This window comes from Eupeodes corollae, chromosome 3 (assembly GCF_945859685.1).
Source record: "Eupeodes corollae chromosome 3, idEupCoro1.1, whole genome shotgun sequence".
Lineage (NCBI taxonomy): Eukaryota > Metazoa > Arthropoda > Insecta > Diptera > Syrphidae > Eupeodes > Eupeodes corollae.
Genome location: NC_079149.1, coordinates 115,404,210 through 115,426,593, shown reverse-complemented (window position 1 = coordinate 115,426,593; position 22,384 = coordinate 115,404,210). Strand labels below are relative to the sequence as shown.

General features: G+C 33.7%; 4 protein-coding genes across 6 annotated transcripts in view; 2 read left to right on the top strand and 2 right to left on the bottom strand.

Annotated features, from left to right (window-relative positions):
- The window catches only part of LOC129948819 (tyrosine-protein kinase transmembrane receptor Ror), a 38,694-nt gene extending 35,141 nt beyond the window's left edge, over positions 1–3,553 (bottom strand). The window contains exons 1-2 of one of the 2 annotated variants that reach the window (XM_056059887.1): positions 3,022–3,553; positions 2,293–2,936 (exon numbers count right to left, since the gene is read on the bottom strand). In XM_056059887.1, the coding sequence (XP_055915862.1) occupies positions 2,293–2,507 (215 nt within the window). In that variant the 5' untranslated portion in view covers positions 2,508–2,936; positions 3,022–3,553. Of the gene's footprint in view, positions 1–2,292 lie in introns of both variants that reach the window. The other variant, XM_056059886.1, reaches the window with a different exon arrangement.
- Positions 1–12,321, top strand: part of LOC129948818 (calcineurin-binding protein cabin-1-like) — a 57,890-nt gene extending 45,569 nt beyond the window's left edge. For both annotated transcript variants that reach the window (XM_056059884.1, XM_056059885.1), the window contains exons 17-20: positions 9,278–9,840; positions 9,904–10,354; positions 10,423–10,665; positions 10,734–12,321. In XM_056059884.1, coding sequence (XP_055915859.1) covers positions 9,278–9,840; positions 9,904–10,354; positions 10,423–10,665; positions 10,734–12,167 — 2,691 coding nt within the window. In that variant the 3' untranslated portion in view covers positions 12,168–12,321. The remainder of the gene's footprint in view (positions 1–9,277; positions 9,841–9,903; positions 10,355–10,422; positions 10,666–10,733) is intronic.
- A 3,051-nt stretch (positions 12,322–15,372) lies between these two features.
- On the bottom strand, positions 15,373–22,104 carry LOC129951088 (toll-interacting protein-like). Its single transcript, XM_056063098.1, has 4 exons — positions 21,871–22,104; positions 21,295–21,417; positions 15,813–16,343; positions 15,373–15,738 (listed from the first exon to the last, which is right to left on the bottom strand). The coding sequence occupies exons 1-4, from the start codon at positions 21,913–21,915 to the stop codon at positions 15,628–15,630; spliced, it is 810 nt and encodes a 269-aa protein (XP_055919073.1). The 5' UTR covers positions 21,916–22,104; the 3' UTR covers positions 15,373–15,627.
- Positions 16,896–18,626, top strand: LOC129951087 (catalase-like). Its single transcript, XM_056063097.1, has one exon. It carries the CDS (start codon positions 17,067–17,069, stop codon positions 18,579–18,581), a length of 1,515 nt encoding a protein of 504 aa, XP_055919072.1. The 5' UTR covers positions 16,896–17,066; the 3' UTR covers positions 18,582–18,626.
- Positions 22,105–22,384: the final 280 nt, after the last annotated feature.

The window sequence follows — 22,384 nt, the reverse complement described above, 5'->3', positions numbered from 1 at the left end:
TTTTAAATGAATTAACTATTCAATCAGCTGAACTTTAATATTTTTGTTAATTGTTATTATATTATTGTTGAGTTTTTGTTTTTCTCATTCATATAAATATTATCTATATTATTAATAAATTAAAAAAATTATGTAAATCCTAGTCTGTAAGAGTTAGCTCTCTGCTTGATGATAAATAAATAAATAAATAAATAAAAGAACAGCTGATTCATCACATGGTTGAATTTCAAGAAACTTGAAAATTAATTTCAGCTTTTAGTGTTTTTTGGTAAACAAAAAGATACAAAATGTTAGTTGAAGTTGTATTTCAGATTGTTCTGTAGATATGTAATAGACGATGAAGAAGCTATTTGCCTCCGAATTTTAGAAGGAGATTACGCAAGTAAATTATTAATCGTATAGAATTCCAATTGAGCTAAGAGCAAATTTAACATAGATTATAGATTAAGGTTATCTCTTATTTATTAAATTGTTACGCACCCATCAATTCATCATCGTGCGACGAATCAGTTAAACTATCCATTAAATGTTTTATCTTACAACAATTTTTACTTCGAAGATTAAATGTTTCTCTGCTAAAAGTAGTTTTTAGTTTTTGACAGATATCTTAATACAACTATCCAACTCGTTCAACAAGGAATCTAAAAATTCACCTATTCAAGATACGCTATCCAAAACAAGATTGAACGCAGACAATGTCATCCTTTTAGCGTATGTCATTTCTGAAAATTCTGTTGCTATATTGTAATTAAAATTTGCTTCTGTTCCCATAAAGCAAACTTGTAATTTCTATTGGTGCCTAATTGACCTAATTCTTTGTTTGAAACGTCTTCAAAAGAACGAAAAACATTCATTATAAAAGCGAAAATTTCGCCTTTCAATTTTGTTGACATAATTAAACCTTTAAATTATTTTAAACATCGGAAATTTCGTTACCGAGAGCCATCTTTTATTCTTGTGAACTCATGTAGCTCTTTGCTTACTCATCGTGAAGATGAAAAAGTTTTATCCCGGGCAAAGAATTTTGTAAGCACACAACTTCTGAGTCTTATCTTTTTTATTGAACAAGAGCTCTTCATTCAACTCAATTTTGCAAAATGTTCAAAAATACAAACATAATTTTAATCCAGATTAATATTTAGGTCAGGTACGTATTATAAACAAGTATAGAAGTATAAAGTATACCTGCATCAAGCTTTGATGAAAAACCATTTTACAACTCGTTGACATTTTACCACCAATTCATTTGGAAGTAGATATTATTTTACATTACATTTTGTATTTACTCAGAGTTGTTTCACTCTCATATACTACCTACCTACTTTATTCTCATCCTTCACAAAGTTAAATTAAAATATTCATGGGGTTTCAGCTTAATTAAATATACAAATTTCCCATTCAACTCATGCAACACCACAGGGAGAGAAGCCTGTTGTATTTGCTATTAAGTAGAGAGCGAAAAGATATCCATCAATGGGCTTAAATTCACTGGATATACAAAGGTAGGTAAGGTAAATATAGATATACTATATTCACCATGTTTGTGGGTTGTTGGTTTAATAAAATACCAATTCTACTCGGCGACTTTTGTGTACAGGGAAGAACGAATAACTCCCACTGCCTGACCGGTGGCGCCCCCTCATAAACTAAATCAGTCCAAAAAAATAAAGGAAGACGAAAAATACCGTAAATTATTGTCAACACAAAGGCAAACGTTGAACTCAACCTAAGAATAGAGCTTTTGAAATTGCATCGTCCTTAATCATGTCCTTATGAAGAACTTCTCTTCAGTCTTCAGTTTTCTTCTTAGTCTTGGTTTGATTTTGCTTCGTCTACAAAAAACTTAAAAACCAAAAACTTGTGTCCGGATGCCGCCTTTTGGGAATCCTGCGAAGGCGGTGAAAGATTTAATTCTTTCTTGTCTCTTCTGTACTTATCGCCACTGCTGCTGCCACCGCCACCGCTTTCTTTGTCTACTATCTCTCTCTCAATTTCTCTGCAAGGATATCTCTGTACATAATCTATTCGCATTTGTGTGTCTGTTTTCCTTTTGAAGTGTAGATTTTCGCTAAGCTTAAAGGAATTTATTAGGAATCCCCCCCAAACAAAAAAAAACCACCAACAACAACAACAACAAAATGACATGAAACCTAATCGCATTTACCCAGCATGAATTAAGCCAAAACAAAAACAACAACAACATACAAAATACTCTTATATATATATACCTATATACTAAAGATAAAAAAGAAGAAAACATAAAAAAAGGGCAATTGGTATTTAAGGACTAACCCATTAGACTGTCGAATGGCACTTATACCCAGCTCCTTGTTGTTATTATCATTGAAATTATCCTTAGAACTGGATGCAATGGCGATGTTGACGTTGACATCGACTACAGAGGATGCTTTGACCAGCATCAACGTCGTCCTTAGAAATGGTTTATCTTGATATCCAGCAGCAATGAAAAACACCGCTATATACGAAAGCATTTGCTGCATAAACATTTTTCTATGCTACTCTACTACAGTTGGTTCGTCCTTGATGATAGTACTTGATGCGTTTTTCGTATGATATAGCGAAATAGCAATGGCAAGCGAAAAAAAAATATTTAAAAATATAAATCAAAATATATGTGATCGCGTCAGTATAACAAGGACGACCGGCGACAACGTCGATACAGCAGGACATTCGGCATTTTGTGTTGATTTAATGAAAACGATAAAAATATGGCATTCATTAGAATCGCGTTGGAATTTCGTTTTTCCTTAAATTTATTTATCCTTGTATGTACGTATGTATGTTTCGATGTATATTCATATAACGGTATTGAAAGGACGAAAATAATTTCCTTTGTTGTTTGTTAGGTATGTTGTTGATTATTCACATATTCTTTTTATATTTTTATTTAACACATTGCTTCACACAAAACTCAACTGCGAAAAAAAGAAACAATAAACAAATAAACACGAAAGCAAAAATTAATTTCCATTTGACCACGCCAAAATAAATTGAAATTACACTTTGTACCCTCTGGTGGGCGTTCGTTGGTGGTGGTCGTGGTGTTGGCGGCGGCGACGGCTTCCTCCTTGGTAAAGGAAAAGGACGACGGCGACGGAGGTTTGAGAACACATGTACCTAAATGCTACATATAGGTACGTATAAATTGAAAGGATTTGTGCGGTTCTCCGCTCCGATCAGCTCTGCTCTCTTTGTGTAGGGAAATTCCGTAGAGAATTTATAGAAAACGGCTTAATATACGGTGTACAGATGAAATATGATGCTATCACGGGTACGAGTCACGACACGACACAGAGGTGCGGTGTATGGTATATGGTGTGCAGTGTGTGGTGAGCAGTGTGGTGTATGATGGTAGCGGTAGGTTTAAAAATGCCGCAAATATTAAAGCACAAGGATATTATTGCGGGGCCGGAAGAGTGAGTCTTATAGTGTATCGGAAGTAGGTATGGAGTTTTATGCCGCTGCACTGTGATGTATGGAACTAAAATGGTTTCGATGCTTTGAGAGACGCGATGTATCTTTACCGACTGCAAAGTCCGAACTAAAACTGATGTTGGTGGTAGGTGGTGGAATAACAAGAATAACAACGGCAAGCAAATCCGAATTCGAAGGGCTGTGTTTTGTATAAAGTAAAGTTTCGTAGGTTAAGTGTTGCTGGTGCTTGAACTTTTCAAAAAGGTACTTTAGTAGTAGATCAATGAGACGCACTGGCTTGCGTTTCATAATCCACTGAGGTTTTTTAAAACTTCAATATATCTACCATTTGTTTAAACGAAGTATGGTGTTATTACACTTTACACTTTCAGCTGTCAATAACTGTCATCTGGAAACTTTTTGGACATTTATAGGAAAAAAGACTAATTCTAGTATCTGGTTGACCATTGCATTCCAACTAAAGCAACTTTTATGTAAAATTGATTAGAAGTCTAGAAAAATCTCCCTTACTATCAAGCCTAATGTTCTTATGTCAAAATGACAGCTTTTCATGTTTTTATTAATCTGTGAATTATTTATTTTCTGCACAATTTCATTTAATAGGTCCGTTCGCGTACTTTCTGCACCAAAATTCGTAAAAACAGATATTTCAAAGAGTGGGGGTGAAATTCTCTCACAAAATGACAAAACTACAAAAAAGTAAGCGAACGGGAAAACAACAAATTTTTCCCAAAATTTTACTGTCAAAAAATATATAAATTTTGAAACATCATCATTTTATTTCGTGTTTAGAATTTTATTTTTTGTAAATGGATAAATTAAGACCACGTGAGCTTTAATTGGTGCTTGAATGCTGTGTTGAAAGAGATGATGACGATTTAGATTCCAGTATCTGTCCAAGCACCTCATTTCTGTAACTATCGTCTGCAAGGTAGTAAAGTTAAAAATGTTCAGTTACTTAAAAATACTTCACTTCGATAACGTACCGGTTTGTATTCTTCGAAATTTGTTTTGGAAAACATTGAACTGCAACATCATACTAGTCCATTGTTTCTTTTTTAATAAAAAAAACTTAATTAAAATTGAAACATGAAAATTGCAAACTTGTTGCTGTTCTTTGAAAAAACATATTTTAGTTTTATAAGTGACAGTAAAAGCGAGACGTTTATTTAATTTATTTGAAGTTCTATCAAATTTGACACTTTTCTGAGCGCTCTAGTGAGCGCTCTCTTTTACAAAAAACTACGAAATTTTTGGGTAAGCAAAATTGGACTGTTTTAGAAGGGTACGCGAACGGACCTAATATTTAATGTAAAAGGGTTCCTCGTCAAATTGGGAGCCATAATAATATTATAATATAATAATATTTTTTTCTGGATTCGAAATCAGAATGAAACCGTAATACTTAAACGTCAAACTGAAAAGTGGTCATTTAAATGAAGAGATTTTCTTTTAACTTACATTATTTTTGAGATGAAAATGGATAATAATACAAGCATACTTATAAGTTTTAAACACATACATACGTACATAAACGGTCAACTAAACATCAGTTAATTCCACATTAAATAGAAGTTCGGGACTGTCAAAACAAAACTATAGACTGTCAACTATCACTTAAAGGCATGAATTTCAGCAAATTACAATTGTCTTTACAAAAATTCTATGTGTTGGTGGTATATCTATTGAGTTTCTGTGTCGATGATTTTTTATTTGACATACAAATTTTGTATTTCTTAATTCAACCAACGATCTTTCAACCTTCTTGACCTGTTATGAAGTGACTTATTTTGACGTTCCATTGAGGGTATGCAATATGCATCTACCTTTATTTTGTTGAAATAAATAAATACAAATAAATAAGGCAACGAATTCCAGGGACTAATAATTCTCAACCAACCCTGTGGGAGAGTAATGTCAAGTATGGAGAAGACCTTAAGTTTGTATGCCAAATCTGAAGGATTTATTTAAAAAGTTCTTTTCATGACAAGATTAACAACGATTAAACCCAGACCCTTGACATGATAGATCCATGATATTTTCTTTGTTGGGAAATTACGTTATATTGTTTCCTTCAATACAATACTACATTCTACTACCATTTATCTACTCTTGCAACACTTTTTCTGAAGTTAATTTCACAATTTCCACCCCAACGCGCATGTGCCGCAAATATAAATTTTATTCCTGCATTTAATTCCATACATCCGTAAAATACAATAGGGTAGGTGCGAAGGGTGACACAATACGAGTATATCAGCAGAATATCCTCTCCCATTGAGTTTTTGGTTCCTTATGTTTGGTGTACATTCTCCCTTATATTTTATACACATATTCCTGTATTTGTGCAATGTTTGTCCTTTTTTCCCTCTCAATGCCACGTTACTTGACAATACAACAAAAATAAGGCAAAAAAAAAACAGAAAACAGAATACAAAAACCCAGAATTTGTTTTGATGGAATTCACTTCCGATTCCCAACCAACAACGTCATCATCATGCCGTGTCGTTCTCTTGTCATTATCATCAGCCTTTAAAAATTGTCGTCCTTCCATTTGGCTACCTTGCACGTTATACCTACTCAGTACTCGTAGTCGGTTGTAGTTGTAGATATCCTTTAGCCTCGTCCTCGTGTTTTACAAATTCCGTTTTGCTCCTTTCTCGCTTAAGTTGTTTTCTCTCCTCAATCATATGTCCTGTGAAGGATATAGCATTTGCCGTTGCCGTACCTTAGTAAAACCAGCTCCCAATTCAACTAAAATGATACACCAAGCGCTATTCGGCTTTTGCTAACTTGATCCTTTTTCAGCCCTTTCCGCTACCATCTAACTAGAACCACTGTTGTCTTGGTACTTCGTCCGCCCGGTCCTACACCACCGCACAATGGAAGTGCTGCAATTACACACACAGATTATAGATAAAATACACTCGTCCTTTATCTCTTATATGTAGACATTAAAACGGGTTGTATGTTTTTGGTCCTGCAGAAAAATGCCTCCCCTTAAATGTTTTAATATATGGGTGGCGGCGTTGGTGTTTTTCCCTTGGCCAAACATGAGGGAAATTTCACGAGCAATGTAAAAAGGGTCAAGTTGAAATTATTTGCTACATATTTTTTGTTTTCACTTTTAGAAACTCATTTAACAAACATATTTCACGTGTTAAGTATAATTTTCAATAGGTTATTCGGAACAGCAGTTCGATTTTTATTGAGCAATAAGATATTGATTCTTAATCATATTAAGTACCTTCATTTAAGAACGAAAAATGTCATTCTAGTAAAAAATCAATTTTTGTATACAGATCTGTCGAAACATAGTTTTTTAAAAATATTACACAAAAGTTGATTTAAGAACAGAAAATGTCATTCTAATAAAAAATCAGTTTGTTTATTCTGATCTGTCAAAACACAGTTCTTTTTTAAATATGAGACAAAAGTTGACTGTTTCATATCTGTCAAAAAATCGATTTTAAAAATATTAAACAAAAGTTGAATTTTCAGTAAGAAACAATATTTCACACATTGATATAGTTCAAAATATTTCGTGGTTGTCACTTTTAAAGAATTCATTTTCACAATTGGAATATTTATGACAAAAACAAATCAATTTGGGCGAAAAGAATTATTTTTCGATCAAAATTCAACTTTGTTATGAAACGGTAGTCATTCGGACCTGTCAAAACAACAACTATTTTTATAAATATTAGACAATACATTTTTCACATATAGATTTTCTCAGTTTTTACACTTTTTTTTCTAACAGAAATATCAATCTGAAATATTCCACAGCTGTCAGTTTGAAGAGATTAATTTTCACAGATACAAAATTATTGACGAAAACTTATTAATTCTTTCGGGGAAAACACTTTCTGATCTAAATTCAAGTTATCAAATCGAACACTCAATATTGTAAAAAAACATGTTGTCAAACTGAAAGATGACAATCATATTGAATTTATTTGACAATCTTGCAAAACAATAACAGTAATAACTTTCTAAAAAGAAAGCAAAATTAACTTTTGGATTTAAAATTAGAATTGAAACTAGAATTTAAACATTCATACAGTTAAACGTCAATTGTGACATTGTCATTTTTGTGACGTAATCAACCAAATTAGTTAAGATTTGTCAGAATCAAACAAACCTCGGTTCAGATAGAAATTCAAGATCTATAAAATTGACTTCTCATTTTCAAAAAAACATTATTTTTTGTTAATATTGAGAAAATCGGCTGTTGATAGATTGAAACAAAATTAACTTATTTTATAAAAAAAAATAATTTTTTATTTAAATCTGTCAAACCTTTACTTTCTTCCTTTTTGCATCCCATTGGAAATATAAATTGAATTATTTTTGATTTGAAATCAAAATCTAAACTTTATGGAAAATATACCCTTTCTTACATCAAAATACCAATCAAATAAATTGTATCTGTCATTTTGACTACTGTCACAAGTGATTTGTTTTCAATTGTTCTCTTGAAGCAGTTGGTAATGAATTAGTTGGTTCTTGAAGCTCAATTCATCTGAAGTCTATCAGGATTCAATTAAAATGTGACAAATTCACTGACACTTTCTCAATTGTCAAAATAAGGAACCAACAATATGACAAACAAATTTATATTCAATCCTGTTCCATTGGGCCAATAATGAAATCAATCATCAACTTATCAATCGATTTATTCCAAAACTACCAATGGAAACTCTTTTTAGTAAAAAATTAAGAAAACCTGGCAAAAATTGGATTATATTTGTAAACAGTTGATTAATTTTACTATGAGAGATAATCCCATTATAATCATCTTCTAGACCTTAAATAGACAACTTATAAAATTCACCTTAAAGACCTACGAGTCGTCTTCAATTTTATACTATCTGTCTATCTATGGTGTCGAATATGTTGTTGTGTATAATAAGAGCAATGAAATAAACAAAAAAACCTCATTGACGAGATGATGATGATTATGGGGAACTATTAAATATTTTGATTGGGGAAGTACCCATCTTCATCCCTATATCCCAGTACCAGAGTTGTCCTGGATCAATGCCTTCTTTAGGTGTTGGAGTCGAATGAAAGACAACAAACATAGTATGTTTGTGTGTGGTGTACAAATAGAAGAAGAAGATTTTTACTTATATTATGGAACCTCAAATGTTTAATTTTCCACCAAAAGAGAGTATATTGACGAAACTATTCAGTACAAGGAAACGCCTAATTATATCCTTTGAAAATTCCAATTGAATATGTATGAAGAGAAAGTACGAGTACGAATTCGAAGGTGAAGTTGCCTTCGACTCCTTCTATTCATACTTCTATGATGTAGTGATTTGATTAAATATGGAACTAATTAGTGTTGGCTGAATTGGCTGGTTGTGATGGCTTGAAGATTGGGGGTTGAAAATGGTAATGAGTTGAACAACGCATGTTATGCGTTTTGGTTAATTGATTGAGTTATGAGAGGCGAACGTATGCACTGTCTTCGACACAAACGATTAATTGAAAGGAAACATGTCAGCAGTTGGGAAACCTTAATGGAGAACCGGAAATTACAAAAATAAGGGTGTAAATTTATTTACCTATTCATGACAAAATGTATTTAAAACAAAATGTATGCCATGTCATATTGAGGTTTCAGAGAAAATTTGTATGGGACAAATTAGAGAGCTAACAAAAAAAGAACAAACAAGGGACTTAAATTTAACCCTCTTTAAAAGAAAAGCTTCAAGCTTTCGATTTGTTTGAGCCTTTTGAAAAATCCTTCATATTGTTTTTTGTTTTAAATATTGTGTACCACTTTTTAAACCTTGTTCTTATTTTTTAGGAAAGTTCAGCTACAAACTCTTCAAGTACAGCTACTGGAACTACAAGTTCAGCATCTTCATCCAGCACCTCAGATTCATCGAGTTCCGATTCGGATAGTTCAGATTCTGAGAGCTCATCCACTGATGATGGCAAGAAACGTGACAAAAATTCTCCTTACTCTGAACATGAATTGGAGGCTATTTATCGTTCGTGTGTTCGAAACTTGGAAGAATGCGTTACTCGATTCCCAGAACACTACAAATCTGTTTATCGCTTAGTTCACCATTACTTACATGCACCGGAAAAATTCAAGGACCTTGAAAAATGTCGTCAACTTCTATTGGGTCAATATACTACCAATTTGGGCAATCAAATTAACGGTCTCTTCTCCGATCGTAAGAATAATAATATTTTTAATGGAATCTGGCGAATTCCTTCGTCGGAAATTGATCGTCCTGGAAGTTTTTCATCGCATTTAGTCAAATGTGTTAGCATTCTTATTCAGGTATTGAGGAAGTCAAATAATCATAAGCTTCTCATAGATGTCGCCCTGCAACTATATCGTACTCCGGATAATGATAAGTAAGACATTCTTAATATTCAATTTTTAAACATGATAAATTATTTAAATTTTCCTTCATTTAGACGTTACATCAAGGATTCCGAGCGAATGGAACTATATCAACAAGCAATGACATTCTGTGTTCAAATCATGCGAAATATCCTCAAAAACATCACGGAAACCCGTGACAATGTAGAAACTTTAAATCTACTCATCGATATTTACAAAGCTCATAAGAAGTGCATTAAACACATGAATCAAAAAGAACCCCTTTTCATTCAATTGCTTGTTGATGTTTATAAGTTCTACATCCAAGACAAAGTCGTTAAAATGCCAGAAAACTTAAATCTCGTGGATTTGGCTATAAAGCTTTGTCTGCAAGAGATTTCTGTACGAAAGAATCAAGAAAAACAGGCTTTGGCTGGTGGTGCAAGTGGTCAACAACAACCAGCAACTATTGTGACATCAGGATCGGGAGAAATCCCACCGATTGGACCGAAGCCAGCAGTTACAACTGCAAATGTCCCACCAATCGTATGTTTTTTTCTTTTTGTCCAGTTTTAATGAACACAACCAATTTAATTGTTTGAATTCTTTTTCAGATTAATAAAACAATACAAATTCCTGGTATTACATCCAGAGCTCGAGGTCGTCCAGTAGGCAGCAAAAATACACCTCCACAAGTCAGTGTATCGTCCTTTCAACAACAACAACAGCAGCAACAACAACAGCCCACTGTTTCATCAGCTTCGATTCAGGCAGCCAGCAATCTTATAAATCAAACATCATTGGCATCTCTTATGTCTATCTATACGAATCCCACAATGACAAATTCAATGACTACGGTAAGAATTACAAACTCGTTCGATTTAGACGAATCTATTTAATTTTTGTATAATGTTTTCTTCACCAGGATCAAGCTGCTTTCCAAAAACTCGTCGCAGAATATTATGCTTTGCTTGGGGGACCAGCTGCATCCGCAGCATCGTTGCTTCCTAACCTAGCAGCTCCATCAATGAATCCCATTCTTAATCCATTGGCAGCTTTGCAACCTCCTAAAACACCAACAACTCCGAATATTCCCGAATCGTCGCCACCAATATCGACTGCAAAAATCCCACAATTTGATATTAAAAATCTTATTGCATCTGCAGCATCACAAGTGTCAAAAACTGCAACATCATCGCACAACCAATCTACCACCATTAACATTGGTGGAGGTGAATTAACCATAACTCCCACTTCGTCAAAAGTAATGCACCCCAAGGAACCAACGACTGGTTCGTCTAAACTCTCAACATCGATGCCATCGACAGCATCGTCTATTTCGGTCACAAAAGTTCCAGCACATTCACCGAATATCTATGTCAAACCATTGTCTGATATGACATCAATTCTCCCTCCAAAACTTCCCGAACTGCCAAAATCTCTATCGATAACACCTTCCACTAATATGTTCCCTGTTGAAAAATCTAGGGCTCAAAAAATACCTAACATGTCGATGATACCCGAACTGAAAATACCCGACAAACCTCAAGGCAAAGCTAAAAGTTCTTCTAAAAAGAAACCAGTTCAACAAACTCCCTATTCACGTCCTCCTTCTGTTCCTCCTTCGAATCCCACAAATCCAGCAACTACACTAGCTGGTTTAACAACTGCGGAATTGGCTTCCCTAGCCAGCATAAATCCACAGTTTCCACTGTTAAGCCACTTCAGTATGGATAATTACAATCAACAAGCTGCCATGCTCACTCAATATGCTGACCTCCTAAAAAGAATGGGTACCGATAGTTCCATGGTCTCGCAAATAGCTCAAATGTCCCAATTTCAACAATTCCAAATGCTTGGCCAGAAACGTCCCTACGCCAAACGCAATCGTCAACCAAAACCGAAGAAACCAACGCAGGACATTCATGCGGCTGTAGAATCGGCCCTGAAGTCGCTTTCACCACAAATCACAATGATTCCATCGACTTCAAAAACTCCCAAGCAACCATTTAATATGAAGACATACAATTCTCCAGCTACTCTAACGTCAGTGGGACCACCACCACCATCTATGTCAATGAGTGCTCCACCACAAGGAGGCAGAATTACACCCAAAACCATTCCAACACCACCGCCATCTATAACCCCTGGTCTTCAGCAAACAAGTCCAGTAAAAACTCTGCAACAAAAGCTAGCAGAAAGACAGAAAGCTAATCAGCAAATGAATGAAAATGCCCAAAAGCCAGGTTCTAGTGGTGGAGGGGGAGGAGGTACAGGAGGAGGAGGAAGTAACTCGTCATCGTCATCATCATCGGGAGGAGGTAAACGTGGCAAGATTGATGTTATTATCTTGGATTAACTTATTCTCTTTATATTTAAGCAGTCTATTTCAATTCGAATTATTGAGTGAGTGTCCATATATTCCAACTTAATTGGATGCTAATAAAATAGTAATTTACTCATATTATTATAATCAATAAATAAACTTCATATTATTCATTCTACCCTATAAACGGAATATTTGTTTTAAATTTGTGGATCGAAAATATAATGTACTACTTTTGACCTTGAATAATTTAAAGCTACAAACAGCACATTTTATAGGCAGTAATTCCAATACAAAAAACAAGGGTAGTTTTAATTTTAAGTAGCCACGATTTGTAAGTATTCAGAAATAACTTCCTAAAAATTCCAAGAGATGGAATGATAAGAATATACTGTTATTTCAAAAAAAGCGAAACTACATTTAAATTGACGTCCTTGTTATGCATATTTAACCTCCACGTTATATTAAGAGCGCTTTTTGATTTGGCCAGTTTTTTTACCATATGGTTTTTCAGATTAAGGTATCTTGATTTTTTTAATCCTAGGTTCTTTTAATCCTCATTTTTAAATCTTCACCTTTCCTTAAGGCCTTTAATTTACTGGGCCTCCATTTGTAGCAATTTTCAGCTTTTCTGTTTATCATCAATTGGATACTTTCAGGGGTTTCAGCAAGTATCACGATATCGTCAGGTAATTTCAAGGATTTTACTAGAAGATTTGCTTTAACTTATACTCCACCCTGACAACCAAGTTTATATGATTTGAGAGTTTTCGATTTACAATAATTTCAGGATTATTAACTTCTTCTACTTAGGGTACTGTGACATTGTGTAAAAGAAGGTCTAGTATAGTAAAAGTTTAAATAAAGTCTTGGTAAATAACTATCCCCTTAGATTTTTGAGAGTTTAATTGCAACTTGCTTACATTAGCATATGTATTTGCACTCCAAAGCTTCATTCATTGGCGTCACATAGTCTTCCATCAGATCAATAGGTCTTGAGAATTTAATCATCAGTACAGATATTCATTGAAATATCACGATAATCATCAGGAAGGTAATTTTATAAATAAATAGAGACCTAATATCGAACCCTGAGGGACACCACAAATTACTCAGGTCCGTAAAGCTGGAAACAGCACAATCGAATTTCGAAATTCTAATGATGCAGAAATGTAGGGCTCTTTTTGTGCTAACATAGTGCTCTAATCTCGACTTTGTTCAAAAATCGCTTCCCCTTCAAACTTGTGGTGTTCTCAACTTGACGTCAAGCTAGAAACACCACAAACTTAGGTTCATAATTTCAAAAAACTGATGATGGAATTTAGGTCTCTTTTTGGGCTCCTAAGGAGCGAAACTCCAAATTAATATACCCCTTACCCCCTAAATTGTATTGCAAAGTTGAAATTTTTAGAGACTTTCTAAACCAAACAAAATTAAAAAAATTTAATTATAGAGTAATTTGGGGCTCATTTTATTCTGAACCAAACCCTTCCCCCTAAAAATTAATTTCAAAAATGTTTGTATTGCATTACCCTGACGAAATTTAATATTTTGGCGGATTCACAGGCGACAAAGTGTTATTATTCACTGTTCGATTTCGTGAATGCTTTCCTTATTGTAATTATACAAAATTTTTGTAAGCTTTATTTTAATTGATTTAAATATACACCATAATTGATTCCATTTTTTAAATTTTATATTGTTTATTGAATAAATCACCGCAACTTTCACAAATTCAATACAAAAAAAATCAAAATTTGTGGAAAATTCATTTATAATAAGAATGCGATTTTTGATTGAAGCTTTAAGAAGTAATATAAGTTTGAGTAGCAGTAACCATTAAGAACGTTGAGAGTGAAAAAGCATGCCGCTGCTAATGGTATAGTGCAATTGAGACTGTGTCGCACTAACAGTAAATTAGGTCCAGTGTTTTTCTTTCATTTTCAGTAAGAGAATGTTATGTAAGCTAAGCCATCAAAGTAGATTCATGTCAAAAGAAAAATCCAACGAACATCCATGAAAAAGATCCAACCATTCGTTAGCCCAGAAGATTTTCTTGTTTATAATGGCTTTCGATAAAATGTTGGGTAATCTTTTATTAGAAAGATTTAGATTTTGTCTTATGAAAGAAAAAAGTATCTGGAGGGACGTTAGAAAACCCTTCAGTAAACTTGTTTCAATGTGCAGAGCATAGTTAGGCGTATTATCGGCTAGTAAAAAGCATCTTTTAATGAAGAAACGTCGCACTTGGTTATCTTCGCGGTATCCCCAAACTTGAGCACAGTACAACATAATAGATTTTGAGGCGGCATTGTATGTTTTAAACTTTGTTGAGTGTTGGTTGGTATTGTCTCGGTACAATCTCGATCACGTTGCATTGATGGAATTTTTAGATACTCCTTCCATGACATATTGTAATTAAACAATACGCCAAGATATTTGTATTGATTAGACACCTTTATTTCAGAATTATTGTAAAACCATTTTTCTCACGCTGCTCTTCTTCTTCTTCCACCATTGCGAAATATTACTATTTTCGACTTATCAAGATAAATTTCAAGATTTTATGAATGCAGTAAGTCTTAAAACCGTCAATTAGATGCAAATTGGAAGGATTATCTGACAGCAGTACAATATAGCAGCATAGCCTTAGTACCCGTGGCATAATGGTTAGTGCGTTGAACTGTCATGCGAGAGTTCTTGGGTTCGATCCCTGCATATGTCATCTAAAGTTTTTTCACGGGTACTGCCTCTTGCGAGGAATTGACAAATTCTCCAAAAGTAATTCTTGTCATGAAAAGTGCTTTCTCAAATTTGCCGTTCGCATTCGGTCCGGTCCCTTCCATCACTGACAACAGTACTCGCAATGGTTGAGAGTTGTCAGTCACTAGGCCCTAGTTCTCAAACGGACTGTTGCCCCACCCAATTAATTTTATTTTAGTGCAATATAGTCCGCATATAGAGGGAGTTAATTTTAAGATCAATACCAATTGGAAGTTCCGCATGAAGATCATTTAAAAACAGAACGAAAAGAAGAGAGCTTAGCGCACATCAAACAACTTTCATAGTGAGGAAGAAGTCTGACAAACACGAACCATCCCAAACAGCTGCAGTAGTATCTACACATTAATTCCACTTTTTTTAAGAATACAACTGTTAAGGAATACAAATCTTCTTGTCCTTCTTAGTTTTCTCGATTATAACAGCACTACAAATCTTATATGAAAAAGTCATTCAGTTTTATATATTAAAATTACATTTTATTCGTATTATAATAATAATTTGATTTTTATCTCATCCTTAAAAATAAATAAATTGGAAATATCGGATTAAATTATAATTTGCTGTTATAAATGTTTAAAAGACAGCGCGCAAATGTTAATGGGGGTGTGTGTGTTGTGTACGTTTAAATTTATTTTGGTATCTTTTTTTCACTTCCACTAAGCCGGAATGCTTTGTTAATCAAATTAAATAAAGAAAGAAAAATAATATTCTATTCGTTCATTTGAAGTAATGAATTAACAGTTGCATCTTTGTTTCCTCGATTTGCTTCGAATACGGACTTTACTACTTCCTTATCAATATCTGGGAACATTTCGTGGACCTTGAAAAAAAAAAAAACAAATAATTAAATTTTACTCCGATTCTGTTGGTTTCTCATATTTTTAAATTTTGTACCTGTTTAAGATCTGCTTCGCTGATTTGTGGAATTGGAGGTGGCATTTGTGGTTGTTGCGGGGCCACAAATATTGGCATTGGTCGTCCTGGTGGTACCATAACCATCGGTGCTGCAGATATAGCCTGATACATGTATGGTGTCACAGGTTGATTGCCAAAACTCAAAACCATATCGATGCTTCCTTCGAGACCTTCACCTTGTTTGCCACTCAATGGATACCATTCTTCGTGGGTTTCGCCGCGCAATACCGATTCAGGGATTCGTATTTCAGTCCATGCAATTAGTTCGTCCATTTTAAAACTACATTCATCGTAGACTTCAACCGAAATCGAATTCACGCCGACAGGAAGCTGAGATTGAATGACACGATTCCAACGTGGATTTTTACCACCATTTGGATCGGTTTGTGTTTCGTAGACATAATGACCGACACGAACTCGAACATATGGATCCATTCGCGTGAGACCGTAATTACGAACTAAACGGGCTTGGGCACAAGTAATGCTAAGGCGTCCGACATGATTTGGTGCCTGAAATTAATTAAAAACAAAAACACATTTTTTTGTTAAAGGTTTCAAAAGACGCAATTTAAGTAAGAGAAAAATTGTAAAATTAAAATGCCTTTGAGTATAAAAACAAAGTAATATTCAATGAAGCATATAATCAACACCTTACATTGTCTCAAACAACTTTTGTTAACTACTAAGGAGAATTAATTGTACATACATTTTATTTCTCGCGCAAATCTACTCCTTAAGTCTTTCATCGCTGTAATAATTACATCAACGAGTTAGGAGTTAGTTGTAATTTTCTTTTGTCTGCAAGCATTCGAACACCTATCCAAACCGTTTAAAGACTAAATGAATCATTTAACAATTGGCTACCAATTTTTGCAATGCAATAAAGAAGAATTCTTCTTGGCCACGATCGATGTAGTCTGCAGTAGTTGCGCTCATTAAATTAAATACTAAATATTTGTAGCACAAGTAATCCGGAATAATAACGCCCATATAGCTACTGCTGAGTATTTAGAAACCATGTTAGTGGCTAGGCAGCTAGGCCAAGGTAAATAAACAGTATTGTTTCGTTTTCAAACCCAGCTGAAGCCGTTGCATATAAGAGTAGGGTAAGTCGTATTTCTGCTGAGACTAAAAAAGTCAGTCAATGAATCAATAGATTCTAACAAATTTTGTGCTAAGTGTGAAGAAAATATTTCTTTTTTTTTGCTTTGTGGTTAAAAAAAACACTCAATCATGGCTAATAGAGATAAAGCAACAAACCAGTTGCTGGATTATAAAAAGTCCATAGGTGACGCAGCGACAACAATTACGACCAGCTCGGGGGAGCCGATTGGTATTAAGGATGCAGTTCTCACAGTGGGGCCGAGAGGACCTCTTCTATTCGAAGACTTTCATTTTCTCGATGAGCTCGCACATTTCGATCGTGAGCGAATTCCTGAACGTGTGGTCCATGCTAAGGGCGCTGGAGCTTTTGGATATTTCGAAGTTACCCATGACATAACAAAATATTGTGCAGCAAAAGTTTTTGCAGGTGTGAATAAACGAACACCAATTGCTGTCCGTTTTTCCACCGTTGGAGGCGAAAGCGGTTCGGCTGATACTGTGCGTGATCCGAGAGGGTTCGCAGTCAAGTTCTACACAGAAGAAGGAATTTGGGATCTTGTTGGGAATAATACTCCAATATTTTTCATAAGGGATCCAACATTATTCCCAAGTTTTATTCACACACAAAAACGCAATCCTCAAACACATCTCAAGGACCCAGATATGTTTTGGGATTTCTTTGCTCTCCGACCTGAGGCTACACATCAGTTTGCAATTCTATTCTCAGATAGAGGAATTCCCGATGGTTTTCGTCACATGAATGGGTATGGATCGAATACCTTTAAAATGATAAATTCCTCCAACGTACCTGTCTACTGCAAGTTTCATCATATAACCGATCAAGGGATACGAAACTTGGATCCCAAGCGTGCTGCAGAATTGGCTTCATCAGACCCAGACTACAGCACACGAGATTTGTTTAATGCAATTGCAGAGGGAAAATTTCCAAGTTGGACAATGTACATTCAAGTTATGACCTTTGAGCAAGCCAAAACCTACAAATATAATCCTTTTGATGTGACTAAAATCTGGCCACATGAGGATTTCCCATTGATTCCGGTTGGAAAATTGGTGCTTAATCGAAATCCTAAAAATTACTTTGCTGAAGTTGAACAAATTGCTTTTGCTCCGTCTCACATGCCTCCCGGCATTGAACCGTCTCCAGATAAAATGCTTCAAGGAAGGCTCTTTTATGGTGATACCCAACGCTATCGGCTGGGAGTGAACTATTTACAGTTGCCTGTTAATTGTCCTTATCGTGTGGCAGTTAAGAACTACCAACGTGATGGTAGAATGTGTTTCACGGATAATCAAGATGGAGCTCCAAATTACTATCCGAATTCTTTTGGTGGACCCCAGGAATCTCTACGTGCTAGAAATTTACGGGAACGATTTTCAGTGACTGGAGATGTAGATCGTTATCGTAGTGGTGATGAGGATAATTTCTCACAAGTTACTAATTTTTGGTTGAATGTTCTCTCTTGTCAAGAGAGAAGAAGATTAGTTGAAAATATTGCTGCAAGTTTGATTAATGCTAATCCAACTATTCAAGTGAAGGCTTTGAGTAATTTTACCCAAGTTCATCCTGATTTGGGAGCACAACTTACAAGGGCTCTGAAGCTACTGAGTTCGACTAAAATGTAATCATTATGTTTAACTTTATTTAAATGCATGTAATTCGTATAATCTGGGAAGTTTGGTGTTGGGAATTATGTAAATTTGAGACCTTAGGTCTGAAATAAAAATTATCTTCAACAAAACAGTCATTGGCTTGATTTTATTTGTTTAGGTAATTTAATAGCTAATGTTTTATTTACTAAAAGTGCAAAAAATTCTTTACTAAACGATTTTTTGTATTGGATGAAGTTCATTAATGATTAATTTTAAAAACAAATTTTTTTTGTAACATAATATGTTCCCTGTAAGATGATCAGTTGATTAGAAGAAAAAGTGGATGGAAATTAAGTTTAGGGTGCCTCTTTGAACTCTTCTGAATTTTTGAAGAATTTAAATCCTGAGACATCCGCAAAGGCCGTAAAAATTAATAATAATTTTCGAATTAATCTCCGTTCACAAATGAAGTGATCTTTACATTTATCTCCACACCTTCTACTTAAATCACTTTTTGATAAGTAGATGTCTCTGACTAATGACAGAAATAAGTTTATGCTAAGTACATTACGATAGATGTATTCTGATCCCTTATATTATATTTAAGGTAACATCGAAAAAAAAGAGAGCTCATGCTTATGTATGTACATATATGTGGATTTTCATTGAGTTGGGAACGTAAGAATATTAACCCAGAGAAAAACTTGAGGACTGCTAATTTTCTGTTTTCTATTCTGTTTTGTTTTTGTTGTTGGAAATATTCTGTCATAATTTTCTCGAAACCTTACATGTGTCAAACACTATCAATAAAACGCTGTTTACTTTTTTCCAATGGAGCAAAATCAATACCCTTTGGCTTGGATCAAGTAGTGATTTCTTATAGTGAAATTCGTATTTTATTCTCATCAATGTCACTCTGTGTCAACTAATTTTGGCAAAGATTTAACAGTTAAGCTTTGTGAAAATTGAAGATATGACTTAGGATGCCACCTGATAATCCAGGAAGATCTCACTATTATTATTTGCCAGGTTGTAGAGGAAAAATTTGTTTTGAGGCCTTCAAAACTGAAAGTTACCTCTGCATTGAAATCGGTTAAGATGATAAGTGATTATCATATTTTTTATAGTAGAAATGTCGGTGTACACAATTCAACTTATGTAAGCTATTGATGATTAGGTTAAATAATTCAAACAAGAACGAGGGAATTTGGAATAACTAGACTTTTTGCGATAAAATATTTTTCTTTTCTTTGGAAAGGTTTTAGGTTCATAAGAATAGGGGTATATAGGGATTGATTTTGTTGGATACACTCTTACATAGAAGCTGATCGGTTTTCTTGCAAATTTTTACAAGGTCATTCTTGGTATGAATGTTATAAAGGTAGGTTCGTGAATTGCTTACAAGGCTGGCAGGTTTATCCGCGAGCTCATTGCAACGGTTGCCAACGTTTCCAGGGATCTAGATCAGTTTTATGTGCTGCTTTGAATTTACCAATAAGCAGCGGAGTTAAAATGTTATGAAAAGCGACGGGGAAAGATTGGAATGGGTAAACAAGAACTCATTTCCATACAAGTATTAAAAACTAACTTAACATTTTTAAACAGTTCCATTTTGAATTAATTCATGTTTGGTTTAAAACATCAGCTTTCACTTTATTACTAACTTTTACCCTATCAATTCAGCAGGGTATCAATCACTTACATTTTACATAACTTAGTTTAAGCTTTAAAAAATATTTCTCTCTTATCTTGAACTCAAAGCTGTAAGAATCGTAAATTAAGGATTCAATACTGGGCTGATGGAAAATGTTTTTAATTCATTAAATATCGTCCTCTCCAATTATAGTTCTGTTTAAGTCTTTTATCACTTTTGGTTGCAAGTTCTTTCTGAAAGTAATGGAAAATGACTTGTGAAAGGCCGTAAATTAGCTATGCGTGTGACTGATAGGTTTTAGTGCTTCAAAATCTTTTAATAAGTTTTTTTTCAGCACATATATATATAAAAAGAACTTAAGGTTTTGTTTTTTTTTATTTCTTTTAGATTCTTATATTTTTATATTCTTATATTATTATATTCTTTCTAGTTTACTTTACTATCAATCACTTGATTAAAAAAATACGATGGTATAAATTATACAGTATGTTTTAACTTTAATTGGTTGATCTGGTGTCCTCAGTTCCTGATTATTCAAGAACTTAATGTGGGTTTATGCCTTCAAACTTGCTACCTAAACGAATTTAACATATAAAAACTACATACATACATACTTAAAAAAAAATAATAAAATATAGAATTTATAGTAGATACTCTTTATTACTTAAAAATATTGATAACTTACCATACTTCCTAAGTAAATTGGAATGGCAAAAACTTAAAATTCTAACTAAAACTGTTCTTACGTCTTAAGCTATCAATATTTTATAAAAGCAAGAAAATTTCAAAAATCAATGCCTGTTATCTCGTGATGACGAACGAGTAAAAAAAAAATAAAAAGACTTAAATAAACTAAGTCAATATCTGGTCATCATTTGAATTATAAATGTAAATAATTATTACAGCATTTGTGGTGCTTCCTACAGTCTCTTATTTTTTTAATACATATTTATTGTTGTTGTTCCTTCGAATCTATCACTTCTCAACTTTCATTGTATACATACGTACTACTAGGTATATACACATACATACATGTACAATATTTTGTAAGATCTTTCATTTGTTATTATTATTATTATTACTTAGACTTACCACATATTGCGGCATAGCTTGTTGTTGATACAATGCCATTGCAGCTTGGCAATCGACGGCTTCCTGAATTTCCCTTGGTGTTGAAATACGAAGAAAATCTGGAGGTAATGGACCAACAATTGCCTGCAAAACAAAAGTAAAAAAAGAACAACAAAATTAAAAACAGTAGCTACCTACAAGTACTAGCACCTACTACTAGTTTCTTGTCTTATAACAATTAAATTAAGTAAACAAGATTTTAAAAATATCTGCGATATCGCATGTAGAAAGGTAATTGATGTGCAGTGGAGCGTAATCGTAGGGAAAAGGCTTTATTTTATGATCATATTCCAGTGGAGTTGAGAATTCTTATCTCGAATCATAGATAATACTTGATATTAGACAATTCATACATTTTTATGTATTTCGGTCAGAAGTTAGATATTGCAAAAACAAAATATTGAGACAATTTTGTCTGTTTTGTTTAATTTGCATGTCATGCATGACTAATCATTGCGTATTTGTTTAAATTAATTCAAACACAGTTGATAATCATAAAAAACAAATAAAAGAAGACAAAAAGTAAAAAAGACTTACCTTTCTCCATCGATTTTCTCGAGTTTCAACATTAACACCAGCCATTCTAAGGGAACTATTTAATAAGGCTTCCGTTGTAAGGCTTATGAATATTGTTTAATTTTTATTTTACTTTATATGTTTGTATAGAATTTGTGATATCAAAAGAAATACGAAGTAGAATTTTATAGAAAATTGAAATTTCCGAACTAAATATACAATACGCCACAACTTTACTATTCACGAATTTTTGTGTAAGAAAAAAATTGCTCAGTTATGACATTTAACAGCTGGATGATGATGAAAGCATTCAGTGGTGATGAGTGAGCAATTTTCTTGCAGAGGCAATGTTCAGATACGAAAACTAATAATCAGTTAGAAACAAAGAAAATAAAACAAATATTTTAACTTTTTACTGAAACTCACAAATACTTTCAATATATATAGACCAATATGCTGTTTTATTGTTATAATTACTTGCTGATCAAACAAAGTTAGACATATTGCTTTCCGCATGTAGGTTTTGTTTTGGTAT

Coding starts and splice junctions, on each gene's coding strand:
- LOC129951087 (XM_056063097.1), top strand. CDS start 17,067: ATGGCTAATAGAGATAAAGCAACAAACCAGTTGCTGGATTATAAAAAG.
- LOC129951088 (XM_056063098.1), bottom strand. CDS start 21,915: ATGGCTGGTGTTAATGTTGAAACTCGAGAAAATCGATGGAGAAAG. Junction 21,418..21,870: donor GAGAAAATCGATGGAGAAAG/GTAAGTCTTTTT, acceptor TTTGTTTTGCAG/GCAATTGTTGGTCCATTACC. Junction 15,739..15,812: donor GCGAAGCAGATCTTAAACAG/GTACAAAATTTA, acceptor TTTTTTTTCAAG/GTCCACGAAATGTTCCCAGA.